This window comes from Neophocaena asiaeorientalis, unplaced genomic scaffold (genome assembly GCF_003031525.2).
Source record: "Neophocaena asiaeorientalis asiaeorientalis breed wild unplaced genomic scaffold, Neophocaena_asiaeorientalis_V1.1 scaffold357, whole genome shotgun sequence".
Classification (NCBI taxonomy): Eukaryota; Metazoa; Chordata; class Mammalia; order Artiodactyla; family Phocoenidae; genus Neophocaena; species Neophocaena asiaeorientalis.
The window spans coordinates 4291039-4318295 of NW_020173270.1; the positions used below are offsets into that span (position 1 = coordinate 4291039).

The 27257-nt window shown below is 50.6% G+C and overlaps 1 protein-coding gene and 1 long non-coding RNA gene across 4 annotated transcripts; one reads left to right on the forward strand and one right to left on the reverse strand.

Moving 5' to 3' along the window:
• Positions 1–725: 725 nt before the first annotated feature.
• On the reverse strand, positions 726–1573 carry LOC112400287 (uncharacterized). The gene is made up of 2 exons (XR_003003381.1): positions 1441–1573; positions 726–1202 (listed from the first exon to the last, which is right to left on the reverse strand). It is a non-coding gene; the product is annotated as an uncharacterized LOC112400287 (long non-coding RNA).
• Positions 1574–1669: 96 nt separating this feature from the next.
• PLIN3 (perilipin 3) lies at positions 1670–25141 on the forward strand. 3 transcript variants are annotated; one of them, XM_024745789.1, is made up of 8 exons: positions 1670–1777; positions 4359–4440; positions 8229–8427; positions 8585–8667; positions 13383–13680; positions 19619–19818; positions 21615–21740; positions 24339–25141. In XM_024745789.1, exons 2-8 carry the CDS (start codon positions 4375–4377, stop codon positions 24681–24683), a joined length of 1317 nt encoding a protein of 438 aa, XP_024601557.1. In that variant the 5' UTR covers positions 1670–1777; positions 4359–4374; the 3' UTR covers positions 24684–25141. The 3 variants fall into 3 exon arrangements, with proteins under 3 accessions (XP_024601557.1, XP_024601558.1, XP_024601559.1); XM_024745790.1 differs by having other exon boundaries at positions 24342–24683; XM_024745791.1 differs by having other exon boundaries at positions 1763–1777; positions 8180–8427; positions 24339–24683.
• The last annotated feature ends 2116 nt before the right edge of the window (positions 25142–27257 follow it).

The window sequence follows — 27257 nt, forward strand, 5'->3', positions numbered from 1 at the left end:
CCACCTCTCTGCCTCAGCCACATAGGGTTTTGGCTGCATCTCCAATTCACCAGGCGTGGTTCAGCCTCAGGGCCTTTGCACGTGCTGTTGCTATCATGAGGAATACTCTTCTCCGGATCTCTATGGGTCTCCCTCCTCTCCTCCCTCATTTCTGTGCTCAGATGGCACTCTGAAAGGCCACCCCTGACCACCCTACTAAAAAGTGTAGCCCCCACATTCTCAATCCCAGTTCTTTGCTTTTCTTGGTAGCATTTACCAACACCAGACCCGTTATGCATTTCACTCATTTATCTAGTTTATCATCCATTTCCCCACTGGGTGGTTAGCATCACAAGGCTGGGATCTATTTTACTCACTTCTGTGCTCCCCTCCCCAGCACAGCAGCTCAGTAAGAATTGTTGAATGAATGAGTAGGAAAAATGAATGAATGCGTGAGTGGGAAAAAAGGCCTGCCGCAAATGTGAAATTTTTATCTGCTATAATTTTATATAATTGCTTTAATCATTTGGGGGTTTCAGAGTCACTTAGGAATCGGACAGGCTGCATGTGGTTACTTAAATATGTATATTCAGTTTCTTAGTGGGCAACAGCCATATGGTGCCAGGGGCCACTATACTGGGTGGCACAGAGTTCTAGAACATTCCTCTGATCTCAGAAAGCTCTATCACACAATGCTAGTATAGACCCTCTCAAAAAAAAGAAAAAAAAAATGCACTAGTCACAGACACCCGATTTTTTCCATGTTCTTTCCGGAGGTTCCAGAATTCCCACCCCAACACAAATAATTTAGCAGAGGTGGCAAACTTGTGGCCCCTGGACTGGATATGGCTCCATTGGGTTTTATTTGGTCCAGAGTTTTTTTTTTTAAAGAGGCAGGACACTTTGTCTACAGTCTGGAATCCCCTTGGATCTGTGAATACGTGGATGGGTCTCCCCCAAGGTAAAGCTCTGCTCCCTCTAGGCAGGACATGCTGTCACTTTTTTAGCAGAGGCATTTACCTCCTGCCTGGCCCCTGGGGCCATCTGAGTTTGAGACCTGGGTTTATAGACGAAGAGAATAAAGGATTTTTTTTTTTTTTGGTCGTCGGTGGTGAAAATCCAAGTGAGCACCTTCAGGAAGGGGTTGATCCAGGAGTCAGAGATCCAAGAGTTGGCCCCTGCACTGTCCCTGGATGACTGTCTCTGGGTCTCCGTTTTCTCATCTGTAAAATGGGGATGATAAAGGGATACACAGTGTTGGGAGGATAAAGTGGCGTGACGCTGGTCAGGGCAAGTTGCTCATAATGCTGGGTCCAGGTTGGCTGCATCACCCTCTCGCGGAAAGGGGGGGAGGGCTGGCCCCTGACACGCACGAGGCATCACGCAATGCTCTCTGAGTTCCCACTGCCTCGATCTGGCCCCTGGAGAAAGAAGGGCGGGGGACCCCAGGATCGCACTCACCTCCCAGGGCCGAATTCCTAGGGTCCCTGGCAGGGAGGGGCGTCCCTTGGCTGGATCCAGCGTCGTACAGGGGTCGCCCACTGGGTGCACAGTTGGCAGGGCGCGCGCCCGCGAAATTCCAGCCCTTCCCGGACTTCACTTGTTGCTCCAACGTCCGGAGCCGGGCGAGGGGCGTGGTCTGGCGGCGGGCGGCCCCCCCAACCAGATTGGCCCTTCAGCCCGTCAGTCCCGGGTGCCCGCCCCCAAGCATAAAAGCCTGCCTTGGGCTGGCCCAGGACGGTTTTGGAGCTGGCCTTGAAGTAGTGGTCACCGTACCCTGGACGTCCCGTTGACCACGGTGAGAGGCGAGGGCCCCCGATTAAGTGGGGGCGGGGGCCACCGAGTCCTGGGGTGCCCCAGAGGAGGAAGGGCAGGAAGGGTCTTCCTGGGGGCTCTGCTTGTCTTCGCGGCCTGGGGAAGGGTATCCAGCCTGGGCTGAGCACACCTTCCCCCGCAAAAAAAGTACAACTTCTGGAACAGGCTCAGACTTTCTCTCAATATCTAGGACTTTCGGGGTGGGGTGCGCGAAAGAGCCCCCTAGAAGTGGCAGTATCAAGCGGTGGGGGAGGGTTAAGTCTCCAGTCCCAACCACATCCTCTTGCTTTGCAAACGCACTTCGGAGGCAAGCCACAGCCCATTCCGCACAGGAATTCCGCCCTCTCTGGGTCTTCAGAGCGGGCCCCCTCCCTCCCCGCACCAGGGGGCAGTCCCTCTGCCTAGCAAAGCCCTTTCCCTTCCAAATAGTTTTGCCGCCTGGGGACTCGGCCCCTCCCTTGATCTTCTGACCCACCCAGCTGACCCTGGCGAGGTCTTGGGGCAAATCCCGCCCCCTTTTCCTGGGTGGGTATGGCCAGTGGATTGCACAAAGTGGTGGTGGGAAGGCCTACCCCCTTATCTGAGTCCTTGGGACCTTTGTAAAACCAGAGCCTAGGCCTGGGGTCCGTCCCTGGGAACTTCGGAAGTTGGATCTTCACATTCCCTGGCTGCAGCTGGACGACTGCGTGACTCCAGCCAGTTTCAGCCAGTTCTTGCTCTCGCTGCTGGGGCCAGCTGCAGGCAGGTTGCTGACCCCAAGGACTTTAATGGGGGTGCTGACATCTGCAATGGGTGTCCTTGGTTAAACCATTTCCAAAGGAGTTGATGGACAAAAGGGATGGGAGGGAGGACCTCTGAGCTGCCCAGGTGAGCTCAGGCTGCAGGGAAGGTAAGGGGAAGAACAGGGGTCAGGTGATGATCACTAGGGGTAGGTGTGCCTCCTTGCCCCACTTCCCAGTTGGGGCACCTTTGTACCAAGCAGAAGCTCAATCCTGGCTAGTTTCACCCGTTTCTTTGTGGCAGGCAGAGTGGTGTGAAATGGATCTGTTTATTGAGCACCTACTGTGTGCCAGGCACCAAGCTACGTTTCAGACTCTCCTCCAGTCTACAGGGACTCTGTACTAGGAACGGTTATCCCCATTTCATAGACGTGGCAAGTGAGGCTGCGAGAGGGGGTGCTGCCTTCCCAATCTCCCACAGCTAGGGAGTTGCAAAGCTGGGATTAGAACCCAGTTTGGACTGTAGAACTGGTGCTCTCAAAGCATCAGTTTGCTGGGTTCCACTTGGGGGATAGCAAAACACGGTGTCTGGAAGGAAATGCTCAAACTCAAGGTCAGGGGTTCACCACAGGCTTATCCCAGAATGACCTGGGGTGGGCTGGCTTCCATGGCAGTCCAGTGGTTAAGACTCTGTGCTTCCACTGCAGGAGGCATGAGTTCGATCCCTGGTCAGCTAAGATCCCACATGCTGCGTGGTGCAGCCAAAAAAAAAAAAAGGACCTGGAGAACCAGACTTAAGGCGGGTTTAGCCCCATTTTACAGATAAGAAGACTGAGGCTAGGGGCGAGGAAGCTCCTTGCCCAACATAGCACAGCATGGGTGGAGCTGGGACTCCTGAAATCTAATCTGACAATGCTCTAGGTGTCTCATCTCATTTGGCCAGGAAAATGGAGCGTACCTGTGGCTGCCATCTTGCCTGCAAATGTGTGCATTAGATTCACCCAGGGAGCCTCCCTTGCCTTCCCCACATCCCTGAGACTGACTTGACTGTCTGCAGAGGGGCCAGGAATAGTCTCTCTCTTTTTTTTTTATTTAACTTAAAAAAAAAAAAAAAAAACTTAACTTTTTTTTGAACAGGTAATGTTATCTACCTGGCTCAAAAGTCAGAGGCCTGCCCCAGCTACCCGATCTTCCTCCCTGAAAGGTGGCCACTGTAACAGTTTCTTGTGTCTCTTTAAAGATTCTGTCACATACAAGCAAAAACTTTAGCCCCACTCACACCTTTTGTCTCTTAACAATATCTTGGTCCCAGTCAATTACATGTAAGCTTCCACACTTAAGCCACTGCCCTGGGCTACCACTGTTATTTCCTTTAGTCCCCTTCTGTTGGGCCACCAGATTGTGTCCAGTGTCTGTGGCCAACACAGGTACACACATCTCTGTCCACGTGGCAGTACCAGTGTGGGACTGTCCCCGCAGTGAGGTTTCTGGGTCAAAGGGAAGATGCCTCTTAAAACCCAGTAGTAATCGACAAATTGCCGTCTGCAGGGGTTTTGCACCATAGTATTGATAGAGGTGAGCCCTTGGAGGGCCGCACACAGACCTTGCCCTTTAAGGTGTGGCCCCCGGGATCAGTTGCATGAGCAGCAGCTGGGAGCTTGTTAGATTTTGCTCTGCTGGATCAGCACCTGTTTTGAACAGGCTCACAGGTATGTGTCAACAGTTGAGAGGCAGGGCTCTAGGAAATTGGGGGCGGGGGTGGTCAGAGGGCAGGTGTGAACCCGGACATCCCCCTGGAGGGAAGAGAGGAGCGGGCTGTACCCTGACTGGTCCTTCTGTTCACAGTGCCTGCTTCTGAGAAATGTCTACCAACGAGACAGAAGCCACTGCCGGCGCCCAGGTGTCAGCGGAAGAACCGGTACAGCAGGTGAGGAATTTCTGAGATCTGTGGGATGAGGCTTCCCACCTGGTGGTACCTTGGCAGGGAGCTGATGCCAGCACAGGGGAGGGGGGGTCAAGAGTGGGTCAAAAGTCACCCTTCTGAGTGGGTTGGGCAGAGCCATTATACTAGCCCCTAACAGGTGCCCCTCTAATAGGTGGAGGTGGGAGAGCTGGGGATTCCAAGGGCTCTTGGGAGAGCAGGGGTACAGCTCTGTTTGAAACTGCCTGGCTCCCCCCAGGCAGACCTTCCCTGTCTCTGCAGGTTCTCTTAGGGTCCTCCTTTTAGGAAGCCAGTTTCTATTTCACCTCCTTTCCCCAGTTTAAATAAAAGCCCCTTTTAATAAACAGCTTTTTAAAAGTTAGGTATCATTCACATACCATAAAATTCACCCTTATGAAGAGTACTACTCAGTGATTTTTTAGTAAACTGCCCAGTTATGCAGCCATGACCACCACACCGGAACTTTTTCATCTCCCCACAAAGAGACCCCATACCCATTAGCAGTCGCTCCCCATTTTCTCTCCTCCTGGGAACCCCTGGGTTCTGTCTCTATGGATTTGCCTATTTTGGACATTTCATAGAAATGAAAACATACACTACGAGACCCTTTTGTATCTGGCTTCTCTCACTGAGCGTAATCTTTTTGAGGTTCATCTGCATTGTAATATCTGTGGTGCTTTGTTCCTTTTTAATTTATTTTTATTTTAAAATTAATTTTTATTGGAGTGTAGTTATTTTTACAATGTTATGTTAGTTTCAGGTGTACAGCAAAGTGATTCAGTTATACGTATACATATATCCCCTCTTTTTTAGATTCTATTCCCATTTAAGTCTTTACAGAATATTCAGTAGAGTTCCCTGTGCTGTACATTAGGTTCTTATTAATTATCGTGTTCCTTTTTTAAACTTGTGGTAAAATACACATAACATAAAAATATACTATTTTAACTGTTTTGAAGTGTGTAGGTCAGTGGCAGTAAGTATATTCACAGTGTACAACCATCATCACTATCTAATTCCAGAACTTTTTCATTACCCCAAATCAAAACCCCATATCCATTAATAGTCACGCCCATTCCCCTCTCCCCCAGCCCCTGGCGACCACTAATCTGCTTCCTGCTGATGGATTTACCTTTTCTGGACATCTCATATAAGTAGAATAAGTGGAATCATTTCATAAAAGTAGAACCTTCTGTGTTAGGTACCACGTAAGTGGAATCATACAGTAGTTGTCCTTTTGTGTCTGACTTAGTTCACTGAGTATAATGTCCTCAAGGTTCTTCCATGCTGTAGATCTTGTCCGAAGTGCCTTTTTAAAAATAAATTTGTTAATGTATTTATTTTTGGCTGTGTTGGGCCTTCGTTGCTGCCCACGGGCTTTCTCCAGTTGCGGCAAACGGGCTACTCATCGTTGCAGTGCGCGGGCTTCTCATTGCGGTGGCTTCTCTTGTTGCAGAGCACAGGCTCTAGGCGCGTAGGCTTCAGTAGTTGTGGCACACGGGCTCTAGAGCACAAGCTCAGTAGTTGTGGCACACGGGCTTAGTTGCTCCGCAGAATGTGGGATCTTCCCGGACCAGTACTCAAACCTGTGTCCCCTCCATTGGCAGGCAGATTCTTAACCACTGTGCCACCAGGGAAGTCCCTACTTTTAGTTTTTTGAGGAATCACCATAATGTTGTCCATAATGGCCATACCATTTTGCATTCCCACCAACATCATTCAAAGGTTCCAATTCCTCCACATCTTCACCGTTACTTTCTAATTTCTGTTCATTTGATAGTAGCCATCCCAGCGAGTGCGGAGTGTGAGGCTGTAGCTCATTGTAGTTTTGACTTGCATTTCCCTAATGATCTGTGATGTGGAGAATCTTTTCTTGTACCTGTTAGCCATTTGGAGACTATATATTTTTAAAAACATGCTTTAGACCACATTTTCTTTATCCATTCACCAACTGATGGACATTTGGGTTGTTTCCACTTCTTGGCCATTGTAAATAAGGCAGCTGCAAACATTCGTGTACAAGTCTTATGTGGACGTGTGTTTTCCTATCTCTAGGGTAGAATCTTAGGAGCAGAATTGCTGGATTGTGTGGTAAGTTTGTCATTAATTTCTGAAGAGACCTCCTGGGCAAACCCTGGAGGACTGCCTGAGTCCAAGGTCCAGCTTTGCCACTGGCTTGTTTTGTGATCTTGGGTGGGGGTGACTTCCTTAGCCTCTCCATGCCTTAGTTTACCCTTCCATAATGTTGGAATAATATTCCCAATCTCCTGGGACTGGCGATTAAGTGAGCTAAAACAAATTCTACAAATAGCCCCTGTGAGAGTTAAGTCTTCTGACTGCGTCTTCACATGGGTCATCTTTGCAACTCCTTCAGGACAGAAATGACTTCCCATTTTATGGATTGGAAACCGAGGCTCAGAAGGCCTGTCCTGAGTACTCAGTTCTGTTCTTGTAGGGTAAGAGTGGCCATATTCAATATGTAAATGAATGGGTGTGGCCATGTGCCAATAAAACTTTATTTACAAAACCAGGTAGCGTAGGATATTTTTCAGCCATGTAACAGAATGAAGTACTGACACACAATGCAATGTGGATAAACCTTGAAGATATGGTCAGTGAGAGAAGCCAGACACAAATGGACAAATCTTGTGTGATCCCACTCACAGGAGGTCCCTAGAGGATTCAAAGCCACAGAGACAGGAAGTAGATGGTTGGGGGCCAGGGGCTGGGGGAGGGGCTGGGGAGTGAGTGTTTCATGGGGACAGTTTCAGTTTGGGAAGATGAGAAAGTTCTGGGGATGATGGTGGGGATGGCTGCACGACAGTGTGAATGTACTTAATACCACTGAGATGTGCGCTTAAAAATGATTTGAATGGTAAATTTTAAGTTATGTGTATTTTGCCACACTTTTTTTTTTTTTTGCGATACGCGGGCCTCTCACTGTTGTGGCCTCTCCCGTTGCGGAGCACAGGCTCCGGACGCGCAGGCTCAGCGGCCATGGCTAACTGGCGCACCCGCTCCGCGGCATGTGGGATCTTCCAGGACCGGGGCACGAACCCGTGTCCCCTGCATTGGCAGGCGGACTCTCAGCCACTGCGCCACCAGGGAAGCCCTGCCACACTTTTTTTAAAAAAGAAATGAAGCACTGAGACACGCTACTACGTGGGTGAACCTTGAAAATGTTACTCGGTGAAAGAGGCCATACACAAAAGGCCACATGTATGATTCCATTGGTGTGAAATGTCCAGAACAGGCAAATCCAGAGACAGAAAGTGGATTCATGGTTATCAGGGGCTGGGAGGCAGGGGCGTGACAGCCAGTGGGGACAGGGTTTCTTTTTGGAGTGATGAAAAAGTTCTAGAATTAGACAGTGTATGTTGCACAACCTTGTGAATACACTAAAAACTTCTGACTTGGTGCATTTCAAAATGGTGAAATTTTATGACGTGTGAACTAGATTTCAATAGTGCTGCTAGGAAAAAAAAAACAGGCAAGAAGAAAAAAATCAGGCGGTGGACGGGACTTCGCCCCCAGGGGTCCGTAGTTTCCTGGCTTCAGTTGTAGACTCTGAGCTCCAGGACAATGGGGTTCTTGTGTCATGTCACTGCCTGGCGCACGGTGGGTGGCAAGGTCATGTTCAAACAAGTGGGCTGTGGGGACCAAGATACAGGAAGTGCCCGGCGGAACCCCAGAGTTCCTGACTTGTGCAACCGCGTGGGTGCAGAGGGAGGGGAGGCGAGCTGTTTCCCTGGCCTGAGCTGCCCTGCCCGTAGCCCAGCGTGGTGGACCGCGTGGCCGGCATGCCGCTCATCAGCTCCACCTGCCACATGGTGTCCGCCACCTACATGTCCACCAAGGAGAGCCATCCCCACGTCAAGACTGTGTGCGACGCGGCCGAGAAGGGCGTGAAGACCCTCACGGCTGTCGCCGTCAGCGGGGCGCAGCCCATCCTGTCCAAACTGGAGCCCCAGCGTGAGTGAAGCCTGGGAGAGCCTGGACCCGCCCCTCCTGGCTATTTCCCCAGCGGTGGGGGGAGGCGGGGCGGCGGTCTGAGGAACTGCCCACCCTGGAGGGATGCGCATGCGCGGTAACATCAGCTGTCTGTCTCCCCGCCCCCGCTGCTCCGCAGTCACATCGGCCAGTGAATACGCCCACAGGGGGCTGGACAAACTGGAGGAGAATCTGCCCATCTTGCAGCAGCCACCGGAGAAGGTGACTGACCGCCGCCGGTGGGGGGAGATGGCCCCACCTTAGCCAGAGCAGATGAGTGGGACAGCTTCCTCCCTGACCCCTCCTCTGTCTGTCCCCAGACCCCCACCAGGCAGCTGCAGGAGCATTCTGAACACCAGCCAGATGGGCCCTAAACCCCCTCGTGTCTCCCACCTGGTGCAGAGCAAAAGCCAAAGGCTTATTCATGGCCCCGCCAGATCTGGCCCCGCTGCCTCTCTGCCCTCCCTGCCCACCTCACTTGCTCCATTCCATCTGCGCTGGCCTCCATCCTCCTGTTCAGTCACATCAGCGCCCATAGGTACCAGACACGGTGATGGAAACAGAGTCCTTGCCCTCATGGAACTTTCATGCCAGGGAAGCAGGGAAAGCAAATACAGTGAACACACCCATCTCAGTGCTACCCCAGGATCTTTACACCTGCTGTTCCTTCTTCATGGATCAGGTTTCTGGGACTCTGTTCTAATCTCACCTCTTCAGAGGCCTTCCCTTCTCTTAAAGAAGGTCCTTCCAGTTCAGCTCTGCCCAGTAGAACTTTTTCTGTACACCTTCTTTCTGTGCACCATCCAATATGGAAACCAACAACCATATGTGGCTTCTGGGCCCTTAGAATGTGGCGAGTGTGACTGAGGAACTTGAATACTAATTTTAATTATTTTTTTTAACATTGGGATTATTCTCTTTTTTTATTTTTATTTATTTATTTTTTTGCGGTCCGCGTGCCTCTCACTGTTGTGGCCTCTCCCATTGTGGAGCACAGGCTCTGGACGCGCAGGCTCAGCGGCCATGGCTCACGGGCCCAGCTGCTCCGCGGTATGTGGGATCTTCCCGGACCGGGACACAAACCCGTGTCCCCTGCATCGGCAGGCGGACTCTCAACCACTGCGCCACCAGGGAAGCCCCATGCATTAACTTTTAAAACACGTTTCAGATAGTGTGTTACATAACTGCTTATTTGTCTCCCCAGCTGGGGTGCGGGCACAGACTGTCTGCTTTGTTGCTGTGCCAAGTGCCCATCATACAGCCTGGCATGTAGGAGATGCTTATTAAACACTCAGGTACTTCATCGCCCCTTTTTCCTGGTGGGACGGAAGTGCCACACTAAGGCAAACCTGTTCACGTTGAGAATCTTCCCACCAGAAATAGGTGTTCCCTGGTCGGGGGCAGTGGGACACGCCAGCCACTCCTCCGGTTCCCTTAGGCTTTTTGCTGAGACCACCTACTTTGTCTGGCAGCTTATTCACCCGCTAGCTCTCAAGCGCCTCCTGTCGGCCAGGGACCATGATATGTCATGTCCCCCAAGGGCAGCCCCGTTACACAGAAGTGGAGTGGGCTGGGGAGCACTGGAACAGAACCTGAGCCCATGTCTTACCACAAAGGGTGTTAACAAGTTGGGCATGTGGAAGGTGAAAACGGCCACATCCAAAGAAGGATGGAGAATCATCGCCCAGGAGCCACCTCCTTAGGGCTGAGTGCTTGCATTCTCCTCCTGTCCTGCCGGTGTCACCAGGCCAGCATTCCTTCTGTTTATAGACGGGATGAGCTCAGGGTGACATTGGACAAGGTTGTCCAACAGAGCGGCTGCTCTGAGCCCCTGACTTCCTGGGAGGCTCTCTTCTTCTTCTTTTTTTTTTTTTTGGCCCTGCCTTGCATTTTGTAGGATCTAAGCTCCCCAACCAGGGACTGAACCCAGGCCCTTGGCAATGAATGCCCCAGGTCCTAACCACTGGACCGCCAGGGAATTCCCATCGTGGGAGGCTCTCCTGATTCTGGGCCTTGTGAGGTTCCCCTTCAGAATGAGGTAGCTCTCCCTGGTCCTGTGGGACAACAGTGTTGTCAGAGCTGGGATTTGAACCCGGGCCAGTGTGAGCTACGTGACAGCCCCACTGTGTGCTCAGTGAGCTTAGGGCTGGTGTTCGAATCTGACAACCGTGCCCTCTCCCCCCCAAAAAGTGACTGATTCCCATGAATAGGAGGGTTTAGGTGTTAAGAGGGGCGCCAGCTTAGAAGGGTAGGATGGGAGGGGGCATGGTTTTTAACTTTCCAGAGTGCTCTGTGGGTAGAGATCTATTTAAAGACTTAGATTCAAGAACACCAGGCATGGATCAACCAGTACCCACTGTGTGCTGAAGCAGCTTCTCGGAGGATGCAATGCAAAGCTAGTCCAGAGGAGGGCAAATCTGGCCTTCTGCCTGTTTTTGTAAATAATGTTTTATTGGCACACAGCCGCAAACAGTGGCTTACACATCGTCTATGGCTGCTTTTGCCTGAACACCGGCAGGTTCGAGTCGTTGGGACAGAGACCCTCTGGCCTGCAAAGCTGAAAATATTTACCGTCTGGCCTTTCCTGGAGAAAGTTGCTTACCCCTTTTAACCAGTCAAGGTTACAGTCAGGAGAATCAAAATACCAGGTTAAAATTCAGGCTCTGCTCCGACAGCCCTCAACACAATCTGTTCAGCCTCTCTTGGCCTTGCTTTCTCTTCTGGGGAATGTGTACACTCTTGTGTCTTGGAGATTTGCTGAAGTGGGTTCATCACCTGAAGGCCGAGAACGTACTAAGTGTTGGTTTTTTGTTTTTTTTTTAATTAATTTTCATTGGAGTATAGTTGATTTACAATGTTGTGTTAGTTTCAGGGGCACAGCAAAGTGAATCAGTTATACATATACATTTATCCACTCTTTTTTAGGTTCTTTTCCCATATAGGCCATTACAGAGTACTGAGTAGAGTTCCCTGTGCTATACAGTAGGTCCTTACTAGTTATCTGTTTTATATATGGTAATGTGTATACGTCAATCCCAATCACCCAATTTATCGCCCGCCACTGAGTGTTGGTTCTTAACGTCTTGATACGAGCTTCGGGGTCCACAAAATGCTCTGATGTTTTGGGCACGTCAACAGTTCACTATGGGGAGTTTAAGGTCGTCAACGTGTTAAATTGGCAGTTAATGGAGACAAAACGTTTGGTTATTTGGGCATGTGCATAAAATCCCTCCTGTTGCTTTATTTTTGTTTGTTTGTTTTTGGGTTTTTTGGGGTTTTGTTGTTGTTGTTTTTTTTTTTTTTTGCGGTACACGGGCCTCTCACTGTTGTGCCCTCTCCCGTTGCGGAGCACAGGCTCCAGACGCGCAGGCTCAGCGGCCATGGCTCTCGGGCCCAGCCACTCCATGGCATGTGGGATCTTCCTGGACCGGGGCACGAACCCGTGTCCCCTGCATCGGCAGGTGGACTCTCGACCACTGTGCCACCAGGGAAGCCCCTGGGTTGTTTTTTTTTTTTTTTGGTTGCATTGGATCTTCGTTGCTGCACGCGGGCTCTGTCTAGTTGTGGTGAGCGGGGGCCACTGTTCGTTGTGGTGTGCGGGCTTCTTATTGCGGTGGCTTCTCTTGTTGCGGAGCATGGGCTCTAGGCGTGTGGGCTTCAGTAGTTGTGGCTCGTGGGCTCTAGAGAGCAGGCCCAGCAGTTGTGGTGCACACGGGCCTAGTTGCTCCGCAGCATATGGGATCCTCCCAGACCAGGGCTCGAACCCGTGTCCCCTGCATTGGCAGGCAGATTCTTAACCACTGTGCCACCAGGGAAGCCCTGCTTTTGGGGTTTTTTTTGACCGCACCATGTGGCTTGTGGGATCTTAGTTCCCCAGCCAGGGATTGAACCTGCCCCCTCGGTAGTGAAACACGGAGTCCTAACCACTGGACCACCAGGGAATTCCCCTCCTGTTGCTTTAGTGTAGCTCTGAGCGTCTCACTCTAAAACGGGGTCCCTCTCCCTCAGCACCACTGACACTGGGGCCAGTCATTCTCTGTGGGGGGCCATCCCAGGAGCTGTAGGGTGTTGAGCAGCATCCCTGGCCCCCACCTGCTCAATGCCAGGAGCCCCTCCCCCTGCAAGTTGTGATGACCACAGATGTCCCCAGACAATGCCCAATGTTCCCTGGGGGCAGAAACACCCTGGATGAGTAGTGCTGTCCTGAGGGACTTAACATACTGATTGCCTGTTCAAACAGGATTGCAGTTCTTAGTACAGGATTGGAGTGGTCCCTTCTAGGGATGTCGCTAGTTTCCGGTGTCACACAGGTTCAGTGCCTGAGCCAAGCACTGTTCTGACCCTGTGATTTAGCCGATTAGGGCTGCTGTAACAATTACCCCTAACAACAGACATTCATGCTTGCACAATTCTGGAGGGTGGAATTCCGAGACGAGGTGTCGGCAGGGCTGGTTTCTCCGGGGTTCCTCTCCTTGGCTTGTAGATGGCCATCTTTTCCCTGTGTCCTCACGTGGTCATCCCTCTGTGCGTGTCTGTGTCCTAATCTCTTTGTATAAGGACACCAGTCAGACTGGATTAGGATCCACTCTAATGGCCTCATTTTACCTTAATTACTGCTTTAAAGGTCTCATCTCCAAATACAGTCACATTCTGAGGTTCTGGGGGTTAGCGCTTCAACACTCTTCAGCCCATAACACCATGGGGAGAAGAGGTGGAGGCCCAGAGAGGTCGAGTGACTTGCTTAAGGCCACACAGCTAGGATATATCAAGCCAAGGACTCTAACCAGGCTGTCCGGCTCCAGAGCACATGATCTTAACTGCTTTCACCCTTCAGGGTCATCCTGGAGCTGGAACTCCTCCCTTAGGCCCAGGGTGCAAGGTGGGGGTACCCAGGTACAAAGGGAGGACGGAGATACTGATGCTGTCCTTTCTCGTAGGTCCTGGCAGACACCAAGGAGCTCGTGTCGTCCAAAGTGTCGGGAGCCCGAGAAGCTGTGTCCAACACCGTGTCCAGCGCCAGGGACACCATGGCCTCCCGGGTGACTGAGGCGGTGGAGGTGACCCGGGGTGCTGTGCAGAGTGGCGTGGACATGACCAAGTCCATGTTGACCAGTGGCGTCCACTCGGTCATGGGCTCCCGCGTGGGCCAGATGGTGCTGAGCGGGATGGACACGGTGCTGGGCAAATCGGAGGAGTGGGTAGACAACCACCTGCCCATGACGGACGCTGAGCTTGGTGAGTGCAGCCCACAGGGCTGGGACCCTTCCCCAGACCACCCGACGTGTGGTCCCTCTCAGCCACCAGGAGTCAGTCCATCACATGCTGTCATCTCATCCCTGCCCCCTCTTCCCGTCTATCTTAGCCCACCTGTAACAGCTCGGTTCCCTCTGCCCTGGTCTGTGGTGCCTGTCCTCCCTGAAGCAGCCTCCAGAGGGTGCCTGTGAGCACTCAAGTCAGGCCCCTCCAAGCCTCCCACCTCCCGTGGGTAAAAGCCCAAATCCTCCTGGAAGCTCCCTTGTACTTACCTGCTTGCCCTCATTCATTCTACTCCAGGCACACTAGCCTTCTTGCCTATCCTGGACCATGTTTCCACCCCAGGGCCTTTGCACTGGCTGTTTCTTCTACCAGGAACTCTGCCCTGACATCCAGATGTCTCGTTCTTTCTACCTCCAGCTCTGTGCTCAAATGCCACCTCCCAATAAGGCCTCTAAAATTGCACCGTCCCTCATGCATGTTGTGTCCTGAAACCTACCCCCAGGCCCGGCTCTGATTTTTCTCTTCAGCACTGGTCGTCAGTTCCTCAAAGCAGAAGCTGTGTCCTTTCTGAGTCTAGAACGGGGCCTGGCACTTAGCAGGTGCCGAAATCCCCAAATAAAATCACTCAAACTCTTCTCTATCATTCCCCCCCCAACCCTAGGTATATATTTGTTTGTTCAAATGTTCCTTGAGCACTGGCTGTATGCCAAGCCCTCTCTAGGTCCTAGGGATACGTCAGTGAACAAAGTTCTGCCTTCATAGACCCTAAAGTCTAACATGTACAGAAATCAGATTTAAGGAGATGTTTCTGAGGAGGTGACTTTGCCCTGTCGTGCATGGAGGGAGGGAATGAGCTGTGCAGATGTCAGGGCAGAGACATAGGGAACACAGACCCGGGCGCAGGGGCGTACCTGGTGTGTTGGAGGGACAGCAAGGAGGCCTGTGTGTCTGGAGCAGTGAGCGAGGGGGAGAGAGGGAGGAGGGGAGGGCAGGGAGGGGACCGGGCAGGTCGTAAAGGGCCTTGTGGACCACAGGGAGGACTTGGGCTATTACCCCAGGGAGGTGGGACCCTGGAGGGCTGTGGGCAGGGGGCGGGGGCGGCGGGGCCTGACTCGGTACTCACTCACACCCTCTGGTGGCTGCTTTTGGGAGGATAGACTCCCGGTGAGGAGAGGGTGGGAGCCAGGGGAATCCGGGTTCAGGTGAGCTGTGATGGGGCTGGACCAGGTGGTGGTAGGAATAAAGAGAAATAGACAAACTGGGGATAAAAGTGTTGAGACAAAGCAGCCAGTCTTACTCATGGTCTCATACCCATGGCTCTTGGGGTTGGCCTTGACCCCGCCTTCTAGAGACGGCCTTCCTTTGCACACGTACCGGGAACTTCCATCCGGGCCAGCGGCTTCAGACTCCAGTGCCCACAGCAGCAAAGGCCCACGAGGGCCACGTGTAACCAGACACCATGCTCCGTCCAAAGGGAGCAGCCTCTCGGCTCCGGCCAACTTTAGCTAGAGCTGGTTTGTTTGAATGAGATGCCAAATATTTGGGATGACTGGAAAGAACTGATGACAGACTAGATCAGGGTTTCCCAACTGTCATTGGAGCCAGGTCATCCTCTGTGGGGGGCTGTCCTGGGCACTGTGGGGTGTGGAGCGGCCTCCCTGACCCCACCCACTCGATGCCAGGAGCACCCCCAATTGTGACAACCACAGATGTCCCCAGACATCACCCAGTATACCCTGGGGGCAGGATCACCCCCAGGTGAGAACCAGTGCTTTGCCTGTTCTAGAACTTCATATAAAGGGAATCATGGGAATTCCCTGGCGGTCCAGTGGTTAGGACTCCACGCTTTCACTGCCGAGGGCGCGGGTGCGATCCCTGGTCGGGGAATGCTACAAGCCACGTGATGCAGCCAAAAAAAAAAAAAAAAAGGAATCGTGATTCCCTCATGGGTAGACAGCTCCTAATCATTATCTCTAATCTCTTTTCCCGTTGGGATTGCAACGTGTCACTGTTCTAGCTGTTAGCTGGAAAACTTCCATGGACAAAGTTCTCTGTTGCAATCTTGATTACCCCAAGGTACGGTTTATAGAGGAAAAGCAGGGCAAGTAGTTAACGTTCCCCCTTTTTATTTATTGTGGCATCACAGGCTGGTTCACCAGCACCCTCCAAGAGTGCGTAGTGAGTCTTTACATCATAGGTTTGAACACGAAGATTAACACGACGTATTGCGATCCGAGGTATTTATTTTATTGACGCTTCACTTGTCCTATTATTTTCGATTGCTTGGAGCCCTCCTTGAGCTGACTCTGAGACCCCATGATTCTCCCTGGGAATCCTCGGCAGAAAGTCATGGTCCCTTGCCCCCTGGAGAAACTCGATGTTCTAGGTGGGGTGATGTTCCTGGTGGGGCAGGATGGGATGGTGTTCCCAGTGGGGCGACGTTCCAGGCAAAGGATCTTAAGCCCTGCAGCGTGTGGCTTGAGCATAGGTGATGCTTGTCCTTTGTGTTTTCAAAACCTGACTCCAAACCTCTTGAAGGAAGGGACCTGGCTGATGTCTTTCGTCCTGTATCCCAAGTTCAGTGCCTGCTGGCCTCTTGTAGTGCTCAGACCAAGTCACACTTGGCTATGGGTCTTGGCCCCCAAAAGTAGGGGGAGAAGCAGAGTTTGCTGGGAGGCAGGTTGTGAAGCAAGCCTGGGAGCCACTTCAGAGAACAGATCTGTCTGAGCAGCTTTGACTTTCCGCTTTCCTTTGTGTCCGTCCACTAAGGGTGAAATCACTGCACAGTGGTGCTTGAGGTACTGGGGAGGTCTGTGAGTAAAGGTGCCATGTTAGAGCTAGGATATTACTCGTGGGCTCGGGGCGGGAGCAGAGCCCTGCTCCCCCTCTCTCCCAGTTCTCCCCTTTGCCAAGGGCACCGCCCCCTCCAGGGGCCCTGCCGGCTTGCTCTGACATGCCTAGGCTCTGTCAGACATCCTTGGCCTAAATAACAAAGCTGCTTTCACTTCCAAGGGCAGAGCTCCCGGGTTCCCAGAGGGCCGTGGAGAAGTTCTGGCCATTAGGATGGGTTCAAAATGTTGCTGGTTTGGGTTTAGTCTTTGCAAACCTGCCTTTGGTGGGAGAATGGGGCAGAGTCTGTTTTTCCCAAGATGCCAGCTTTTATTTTCGCTGCCTCTAAATGTCCCAGGTGTTTGGGGGTTTTGTTCAGTTTTTAATTTTTTTAATCTTTTTGTAATTCATTTTTTTAATTAAAATACTTTTTTAAATTGAAATTTAGTTGATTTACAATGTTGTGTTAGTTTCAGGTGTACAGCAAAGTGATTCAGTTATATCTATTTTTTTTTAGATTCTTTTCCATTATAGGTTGCTACAAGATATTGAATATAGTTCCCTGTGCTATACCGTAGGTCCTTGTTGGTTATCTATTTTGTTCAGTTTTTAAAATGTCATCATGAAATGACCCTTCTGTGACATCCTTGTCCCCCAGCCGATTATGTTAGACTATCTCCAGGCCATCTCCGGCCCACCGCCTGCTTTTGTAAATAAACTTTTATTGGCACACAGCCACGCCCACTCATTTACATTTACTCTATGGCTGCTTTTGAATACCAATGGCAGAGTTGATGATTGCACAGCAGAGCCTGCAAAGCTGAAAATATTGACTGAACTGGCCTCTTACAGAAAAAGTTTATTAATCCCTGGATAAGAGTATGTTCTTCCAAAATTTTTAATGTTTATAGTGTCAACGAAAATCAATAAACAGCCAATAATAAGAGAAAAGAGTTTAACTTGAGCCAAACGGAGGACTATACCCCGGAAGCCTGCTTCCCAGATAACTGAGAAACTGCTCCTGAGAAGCAGACTTTTCAGCAGTTTTTTATCTTGTCAGAACAAAAAACATTAAACAAGTCAGGGTTACATTTCTTCAAGATTTCAAAAAAAGAAAGAAAAAAAGGAACAGACCAGCATGTACATGAGTCAGTATGGCCTTGGCACCTAGGAAGGAATCTTATCATCAAAGGAGGACCAGCATTTTGGTGTCCCAGGAAGGGAGGCATTTAATCTTGATTTTGAACATGGACATTCTTTACTTCTGGCCAATGTGCCCTTTTCTTTAATAATTGAAGCAGATGTACGATGTAGGTTTGATAGGCCACAAAAAGGCTATTTTAGGTAGCATCAAATTCAAGTTAACTCAGGTATAAGCCAGAATGACTTCCCTATCTATATCTTAATATGTGAAAATTTCTTTTTATCAATAGAAACAACCGAATTCCCCTGACTGAAGTCTTACCTTGATTGAGCAAGGGGTCGATGGCACCATGTGGGATTTTGTTGCGTGATTTTCTTCTTTCTTTCATTTCTGGAACAGTGCCCAATCCAAAGGAGAGGCATATTTAGGTGGCTAAAGTGGAGATCTCACTCATCAGACCAGCCCCACTGTTCCTGCCTGACCAGAGCACATTTCTTGCGTTATCTTGGTCATGTGTACTCCCTGTTCTGTTTATTTGCTATTCTTTCAATCAACTTTGCCAGATTCTTTTAGAAAGGGAACTTTATCACTTACTATAAACAGATAAACTACAAATAGGTAATAAGAATAGCTAAACACTCGTTCATTTGCATGCCTTTCTGAAGGCAGTGAAATCTCGGAGTCCTAACTCCTGGACTGCCAGGGAATTCCCCAGATTTCGGGAAACTGAGGCTTATTGGCCAAATCACTTCTGCATCCAGGGGGCCACAAGCATTTTCTTGACAGGCCAGGTAATAAATAATTTTGGCTTTTTTGGGCCATACAGTCTCTGTCGCAACTATGCAATTCTGCCATTGTAGCACAAAAGCATAGACAGTAGGTAAATGAATGGTTGTGATTTTGTGTCAATAAAACTTTATTGATAAAGGCAGGTGGCATTCAGCCCAGGGTCTATAGTTTGCAGACCCTGCCATAGGGCCTTACAAAGCCAGTGATTTATTAGGACCGGATTTAAACTCAGATCGGGTTACTTACAAAGCTCAAACTTTTATCACTACTATAGTAAAGTCTAAAGGGAGCAGGATAAGATAGGATCAAATTATCAAGACAGGTGGATTTCCATCCTGTTGCCTTGTAACTTTATGAGTATTTTCTGGACTAGATAGTCCGGACTTTCCCTTAACGGCTGTGAAGATGGTTCTCCTATGGCTCAGACTTCTCCTCCCGTCAAGTATCGTGGTTAAGAACGTGGGGCCTGGCTTCAAATCCTGATTTGTGACGTCCCAGCTGTGTGACCTTCGGCAAATTGCTTAACCTCTCTGAGTCCCCGTTTCCCCATCTGTAAAAATGGGATAACAGTGTCTCCCTCTTAGAACTGTTAGGATTTAACAAGAATGCCCGCAAAGCACCTAGAACATTGTGAAAGATTGGCCACTATTAATATATGTTAGGCGCTAATACAGGCAGGATTGGCAAACTTTTTTCTGTAAAGGACCAGATAATGAATATTTTAATCTCTGCAGGCTAAGAAGCCACATATTCCAGAGGCCACCTCTGTTGTTTGAGAGCAGCCATAGACAACATATAATAAACATAGATGGTTGTATTCATGGGTCGGGTTGTCCCGAGGGCCGTAGTTTTCAGACTCTCACGCCAGTCTCAGGCCTTTTTTTTTTTTTTTTTGCCATGCCTCACAGCATGTGGAATCCCCTTAGTTCCCTGACCAGGGATCGAACCCGTGCCCCTTGCGTTGGAAGTGTGGAGTCTTAACCACTGGACTGCCAGGGAAGTCCGTAGTATAAGGCCTCTTAATCCTGGGATATTCAGTCCCTATCATACCCATTTTGCAGATGGGGAAAACCAAGGCAGGGAAATCCTTTTACACTTGCAGACCCGGGGCACAAACTCGGCCTTCACAGTGCTTCTCCTGTCTTCCCCCCGCAGCCCGCCTCGCCACGTCCCTGGAGGGCTTCGACATCGCCTCAGTGGCCCAGCAGCGGCAGGAACAGAGCTACTTTGTGCGTCTGGGCTCCCTGTCAGAGAGGCTGCGCCAGCGTGCCTACGAACACTCTCTGGGAAAACTGCAGAACACCAGGCAGAGGGCCCAGGAGGCCCTGCTACAGCTCTCACAGACGCTCAGCCTGGTGAGGCCCGCGGTGATGGGGGCGCTGGCCAGCAGTGTGTGTGCCAACAAACCCCTCCGCAGCCTAGTGGCTTATTCCTCCCCACACATCCGCCTGGGCTCGCTCACGGGGCCATGGCCCTGGATGAGTTTGCTGGGGCTGCTGTAACAAAGTCCCACACACTGGGCAGCTTAAACACAGACGTTTATGCCTCACAGTTCTAGAGGCTGGGAGTCCAAGATCAAGGTGTTGGCACGGTGGTTCCTTTTGAGGCCTCTCTCCTTGGTGTGTAGACGACTGTCTTCTCTCTGTGTTCTCACCTGGTCATCCCTCCATGCATGTCTGTGTCCTAATATCCCCTTTTTATAAGGACACCAGTCATATAGGATTAGGGCCCACCCTAAGGACCTCATTTTAACTTAATTACCTCTTTAAAGACCCATCTCCAAATACAGTCACATCCTGAGGTCCTGGGGGTCAGGGCTCCAACCGGTGAATTTGGAGGGGACACAGTTCAGCCCATGACAGGTTGGCTGGAGGCTGGGTCTCTCGGTGTGGTCTCCTCCTCCATTAGGGTACCTCAGGCTCTCCCCTGGCTGTGGCCTTAGGGATCCAGGTACAGCGGGAACACGTGAGCACTTTTTTTTTTTAATTTATTTTTGGCTGTGTTGGGTCTTTGCGGCACGCGGGATCTTTCGTTGCGGTGCGCGGGCTTCTCTCTAGTTGTGGCACTCGGGATGAGCACTTTTTTTGTTTGTTTAAAGTCAGTTTTATTTGAGGTATAACTTACATTTTACATACAATGAACATCACCCCTTTTAAAGTATACAGTTTGAGGAATTTTACAAATATAAACAGACATGTAACCACCACTGCAATCAAGATGTGGAACATGTTCATCACCCCAAAAAGTTCCCTCCTGCTTCTTTGCAGTCAAATCCTGCCCCCCTGAAGTTTTAAATTTTTCTGTTCTCTAAAGAGGGAAATTTCTAATTTCTTTCCCTGTTTGCTTAGCTTCTACTCAGTATTATCTCCTCTCTCTTTTTTAAAAAAATTTTTAATTGTGGTAAAACACATTTTAACCAATTTTTAACCGATTTTAAGTGTATAGTTCAGTGGCATTCAGTACCTTCACATTGTCGTACAACCATCCCCACTGTCCATCCCCAGAACTTTCTCATCCTCTCAAACTGAAACTGTCCCCATGAAACACTCACTCCTTAGCCCCTCCCCAAGCCCGTGGCCCCCACCATCTACTTCCTTTCTCAATGGATGTGACTCCTCCAGGACCTCCTGTGAGTGGAATCAGACAGCATTTGTCCTTCTGTGTCTGGCTTCTCTCACTGAGCCATCATGTCCTCAGGTCCATCCATGTTGTAGTGAGTGTCAGAATCTCGTTCCTTTTTAAGACTGAGTAAAATATTCCATTGCAAGTGCTTTTTAAGCCTCTGCTTGCGCTCCATCTGCTTGTGTCCCATTGGTCAAAGCCCGTCACGTGGCCAGGCCCACTTGCAGGGCCGGGTGGTGGTGGTGGTGGTGGGGAGAAACAGGCAAGATGGGAGGAGCTGCAGAGAATCTGTGGCCACTTTCTTTGCAAGTACCGCACAGGGCACAAGCATGTTGGTGACCCTGAAACCCACAGCCTGTGGAAACACTCTGAGAAAAGCAGCATGCCTCCCCCTTCTCTCCCCATCTCAGATGAAAGGACCACCCCCGCTCCCTCTGGAATGCCACATCTAGGATTCCTGTGGATTCCCATGCGCTGTGCTGGTTTTGGTCAAGGGCCAAGGCAGCCACCCTCTCTCTCTCTGCTCCAGATGGAAACCGTCAAGCAGGGTGTCGACCAGAAGCTAGTGGAGGGTCAGGAGAAACTACACCAGATGTGGCTCAGCTGGAACCAGAAGCAGCTCCAGGGCCCAGAGGAGGATGCAGCCAAGCCAGAGGTACCCACCGTGGGGGAGCATGGGATACCTGGGGCCCTGACTTCCCTCTCCCCACCTCTGCTTGATGGACCTAGCTGCTCGGAACGCTTTCCCCAGCCTCGCCTCCCATTAACTGCCTTCGGGACCTGATGACACCTCCTCCAGGAAGCCTGCCTGGATTTTCCACTCTTGGGTATAGGCGTTGCTTCTGAACCATGGGACGCCTGATAGTGATGGGTCTCAACCTGCTGAATTCTAAGCCATGTCCCATTTACTTGAGTCCTGACTCCTTCCCTGCCCCATGCCAGTGTCCCGTCACATCCTTCAAATTCACCTGCCCGGTTCTGAGTGTCAGCTTCTCACTAACGTGCTCTGGCCCCTCCAATCTATCCCAGGCATTGGCCTCTTGAACGAGCCCTGACTTTTGCCACCTGTGCTGTCACTCATCTAAGCTTTCACTGAATCAGTGCCTTAGACGATTCTCACGCCTCAGTTTGAACCATAGTCCCTCTCTCTCAAGGACTCATAATATCCTAGCACAATAGCTTCTCAGCTTTACCTCTCTGGGCCTCGATTTCCCCATCTGTGAATGGGATATAGGACCGACTGCCAGGTTGTTAAGGTGAAATGAACACGCATGTTCACAGCAGCATGAGTCACGTCAGCCAAAAAAGTGGGAACGGCCCAAATGTCCATCAACAGATGATGGACAAACAAATGTGTTGCAGAACCTGGTCAACGTACTAAAAACATGTACACTTAAAAGGGTGAATTTTCTGGTATGTGAGTTATTTTATACACACACACACACACATTGACATGTAAGGCACATAGTAAGTGCTAAAAAATAATATTTATAAGGTATGGTGAATGTCTCTATAAATGCAAAACTGTTCAGCATTCAGACCCCAACCGCGGAAAACCGTCTCCCTTCCCCCGTCAACTGCTGAACGCAGCAGCCAGAAAATAGATATTGATTCTGTTGGCACCTCCCTGCCAGGTCCAAAGCCAGAGTCCTCAGGTGAGCAGGCTCAGGGCAAAGTCTTGCCTCCCAGCCTGCTTTGATCTCCTCCCCGGCCCCGGGGAATTTTCAAGGACCCGACCTCAACTGCAGTCTCCCCCACTGCTTACAACTTCTGCCTAGAAAGTTCTTCCACACCTTCTCATTTTTTTAAACTTAAAAAAAAAAAAAAACAATTTGGGCTTCCTGGTGGCGCAGTGGTTGAGAGTCCGCCTGCCGATGCAGGGGACGCGGGTTCGTGCCCCGGTCCGGGAAGATCCCACATGCTGCGGAGCGGCTGGGCCCGTGAGCCATGGCCGCTGAGCCTGCGCGTCTGGAGCCTGTGCTCTGCGACGGTGAGAGGCCCGCGTACCGCAAAAAAAAACAACAAAAACAATTTTATGGAGATATAAAAGTCAGAATCTTGTACTTTAAAAAAGTTTTGAGCTGTAATTCACATACTGTACAATTGACCCATGTAAATTACACAATTCATGGGTTGTGTGACTATCACTGTAATTCAGAGCATCCCTATCACCCCCAAAGGGGATCTTCTCCCCAATAGCAGTCAGGCCCCGTTTCCACACCCTCCTCCATTCCTGGCAACCACAAATGTACTTTGTCTCTGTGGACATTTCATGTAAACAGAATCACACCCTGTGTGTCCTGTGTCCGGCTTCTCTCACTGAGCATCGTGTTGTCAGGGTCCATCCACGTTGTACTGAGTGTCGGTGCTTCACCCCTTTTTATGGCTGAGAGATGTGCCCGTGTGTGGATGGACCACCTTTTGTGTCTCCATTTGCCAGTTGATGGGCATTTGGGTTGTCTCCACTTTCCGCTACCGTGAATAACACCCCTTTGAGCCTCTGTGTACAAGTCTTTGCATGGACGTGTATTTTCGTTTCTCTTGGGTGGATGCCTAGTGGAGTTGCTGGTTCATATGGTAACTCTACAGTTTACCATTTTGAGGAACTGCTAGACCATCTGCCAAAGTGACTGCACCACAAGATACGAGGGTTCCAGTTTCTCCCCAGCATGGGGGTGAGGGGGTATCTGCCTGTGGGTTTGAGTTGCACTTCCCTGATGATTAACGACGTTGAACATCTTTTCACATGCTTCTTGGCCATCTGCGTATTTCTTTGGAAAAATGTCTATACCTGTTTTTTTTTTCTATACCTGTTTTTCAATTTGATCAGTGATTATCTCACACAGTTCGAAACTCAAAGAGCCCGTATTCTTTTTTTTTTTTTTTTTTTTTTTTTTTTGCGGTACACGGGCCTCTCACTGTTGTGGCCTCTCCCGTTGCGGAGCACAGGCTCCAGACGCGCAGGCCCAGCGGCCATGGCTCACGGGCCCAGCCGCTCCGCGGCATGTGGGATCTTCCCGGACCGGGGCACGAACCCGTGTCCCCTGCATCGGCAGGTGGACTCTCAACCACTGCGCCACCAGGGAAGCCCCAAAGAGCCCATATTCTGAACCACCTGTGCTCGACATCCTCTCCTGGGGAAAGGTTTTCCCCAAGGTGGGCGGTAGAACCCCCATTTTCTCTTTTCCGGGCTTTGGGTCCAGTTACCCCCCAGCTCAGAGGGCCCTGATGATCACCCTCCACCCCTTCTCAGCAGGTTGAGTCCCATACGCTCACCATGTTCCGTGACGTCGCCCAGCAGCTGCAGACCACCTGCGCCTCGCTGGGCTCCAGCCTCCAGGGGCTGCCAGCCCACGTCAAGGATCAGGCGCTGCAGGCTCGCCGCCAGGTGGAGGACCTCCAAGCCACCTTCTCCGGCATCCACTCCTTCAAGGACCTGTCCAGCAGCATCCTGACACAGAGCCGCGGGCAGGTGGCAAGGGCCCGAGAGGCCCTCGACCACGTGGTGGAGTATGTGGCCCAAAACACACCCATCACGTGGCTGGTGGGACCCTTCGCCCCCGGAATCACTGAGAAGGCCCCAGAAGAGAAGAAATAGGAGAAGCAGGAGGGAGGCTCCTAGGGCCCGGGACCCCTCACTGGGAACACACGTCTCTAACCCTTCCCAGCTCACCTCAGCTGCCACCTTGGGAAACCGAGGTCCTCAGAACCAACCAGTCCCTCACCCTGTCTGAGCTTGGAGGAAGCATGTCCCGAGCATCACAGCGATCATTAGGACGAGATTTCCAGGAAAAAAAATTTCTTTTTTCTAGAAGGTTCCAAAACTTTTTTTTTTCTTCCTCCAAAACCAGGAATATAGTTCTTACATCCACTCCTTTTTCTACATCAAGGCTCCTGGATATCAGCCTTGAGCTAAGGGACTTGGACTTCTGTGAAGTGGGCCTCCTGGGGATGGGGGTAGGGGCAGAGCAGCTGATACTCATTCTAGAGCTGAAGGGGGTGAGGCCTGCCTGGTGGGGCTTCAGTGTTGCCTTAATAAATTTTACCTGCAGCTAAGTCCAGGTTGTGTGTGTGTGTGTGTGTGTGTGTGTGTGTGTTTATTTTTCAGCAGCTAAACAACTCTGGAGTCTCTGTGTGACCTTCTCGGCCCCTTCTTTGCTTTGCTCCCAAGGGCGTGAACGGGACAGGGCCGGACCTGAAGGTCTGTACCCAGTGCCTCGGACAAGGCCTGTCTGGGTTGTCAGAGATGCACTCACCACGCTTGCTCGGCTTGGAGAGAACCAGGTTGTGGGGATCTTTCATCTCCCCCCGCCCACGTGCCAGAGTTTTACCCCCATGTCGTGTTCTGTTCAGCCAGCAGAAGCAAGAAGCCTGCTGCTTTCCCTGTCCTGGGGCTCCCCGGCCATGTTGGGGAACCGTGTGGCAGGCCGACCCCCAGAGATGTCCACGACCTGATCCCTGGGCCCTGTGACTACATTCCCTCACGTGGCAAAGGAGATTTTGCAGATGGGATTCAGTTAAGGATCTGGAGACAGGGAGATGGTCCTGGATTATCCGGGTGGACCCTAAACATCATCATAAGGGTCCTTTTAAGAGGGAGGCTGGGGGACTGCCCCGGCGGTCCAGTGGTTAAGACTCCGTGCTTCCAATGCAGGGGGCGCAAGTTCGATCCCTGGTCGGGAACTAAGATCCCACATGCATACCGCAACTAAGAGTTTGCATGCCACAACTAAGAAGTCGGCGTGCTGCGACTCATACCTGGTGCAGCCAAAAATAGATAATAAATTAATTTTTTAGAAAAAGATGAACGAGTCTGGGGTTATAAAGTACAGCTTGGTGACTGCAGTTAACAGTCTTGCATTGTGTATTTGCTAATTTTTAAAAAATATATATATTTATTTTTGGCCATGTTGGGTCTTCGTTGATGAGCGCGGGCTTTCTCTAGTTGCGGCGAACGGGGGCTACTCTTCGTTGCGGTGCTCGGGCTTCTCATTGCGGAGCATGGGGCTCTAGGCATGCAGGCTTCAGTAGTCACGGCAGGCGGGCTCGGTAGTTGTGGCTCGCGGGCTCTAGAGCTCAGGCTCAGTAGTTGTGGGGCACGGGCTTAGTTGCTCTGTGGCATGTGGGATCTTCCCGGACCAGGGCTCGAACCCGTGTCCCTTGCATTGGCAGGCTGATTCTTAACCACTGCGCCACCAGGGAAATCTCTGCACTGTGTATTTGAAAGTTGCTAAGAGGGTGGGTCTTAAAACTTCTCATTTCAAGAAAAGAAATATTTGTAGCTATGTGAGGTGATGGATGTTAACTAGACTTATTGTGGTCATTTCACAGTGTATATTGAATACATATATCAAATCATTATGTTGTACACCTAAGACTAATGCTATGTTGTATGTCAATTACATCTCAAAAAAAACAAACAAAAGGTTAAACATTTGGGGGAAATAGTATGAAAAAGAACATGCAATGACAAGTTCAAAATCAGGTGCCACAGAAAACCTGCCTGTCGACACTTAGTGATAGATACTTGCTGTATGTCAGGCACTGTGGTAAAATGATCTAGACTAAAAGTCTGCAAACTATAGCCTGAGGGCCAAAAGTACCCAAAGAGTTGTTTGTTCGTTGGCATGGCTAACAAGCTAAGAGGGTTTTAAAGCAAAGGTACACAACAGAGACCTCCTGTATCCCGCAAAGCTGAAAATATTTACTATCTAACCCTTTATAGGAATAGCTTGCCAACCTGTTTTGAGACCACTGTACAGGACTTCTTCCTGTTACATCTTACTGCTTAGACTTAAATATTTCTCCCAGTCCCTGGAAGATGTGAACAAGGGTGAATTACTGATATTCACAACAATGTGGCTGAAACTCACAAGCATAATGCTGAGTGAGAGGAGGCAGACACAAACGCATCTGTACCGTGATTCTCTTCTGATGAACAAAACTAAACTATGGGACTTTCCTGGTGGTGCAGTAGTTAAGAATCTGCCTGCCAATGTGGCAGGGGACATGGGTTCAAGCCCTGGTCCGGGAAGATCCCACATGCCGCGGAGCAACTAAGCCCATGCGCCACAACTACTGAAGCCCCCTGGCCTAGAGCCCGTGCTCCGGCAACAAGAGAAGCCACCACAACGAGAACCGCTTGCACTGCGACGCAACAGAGAGTAGCCCC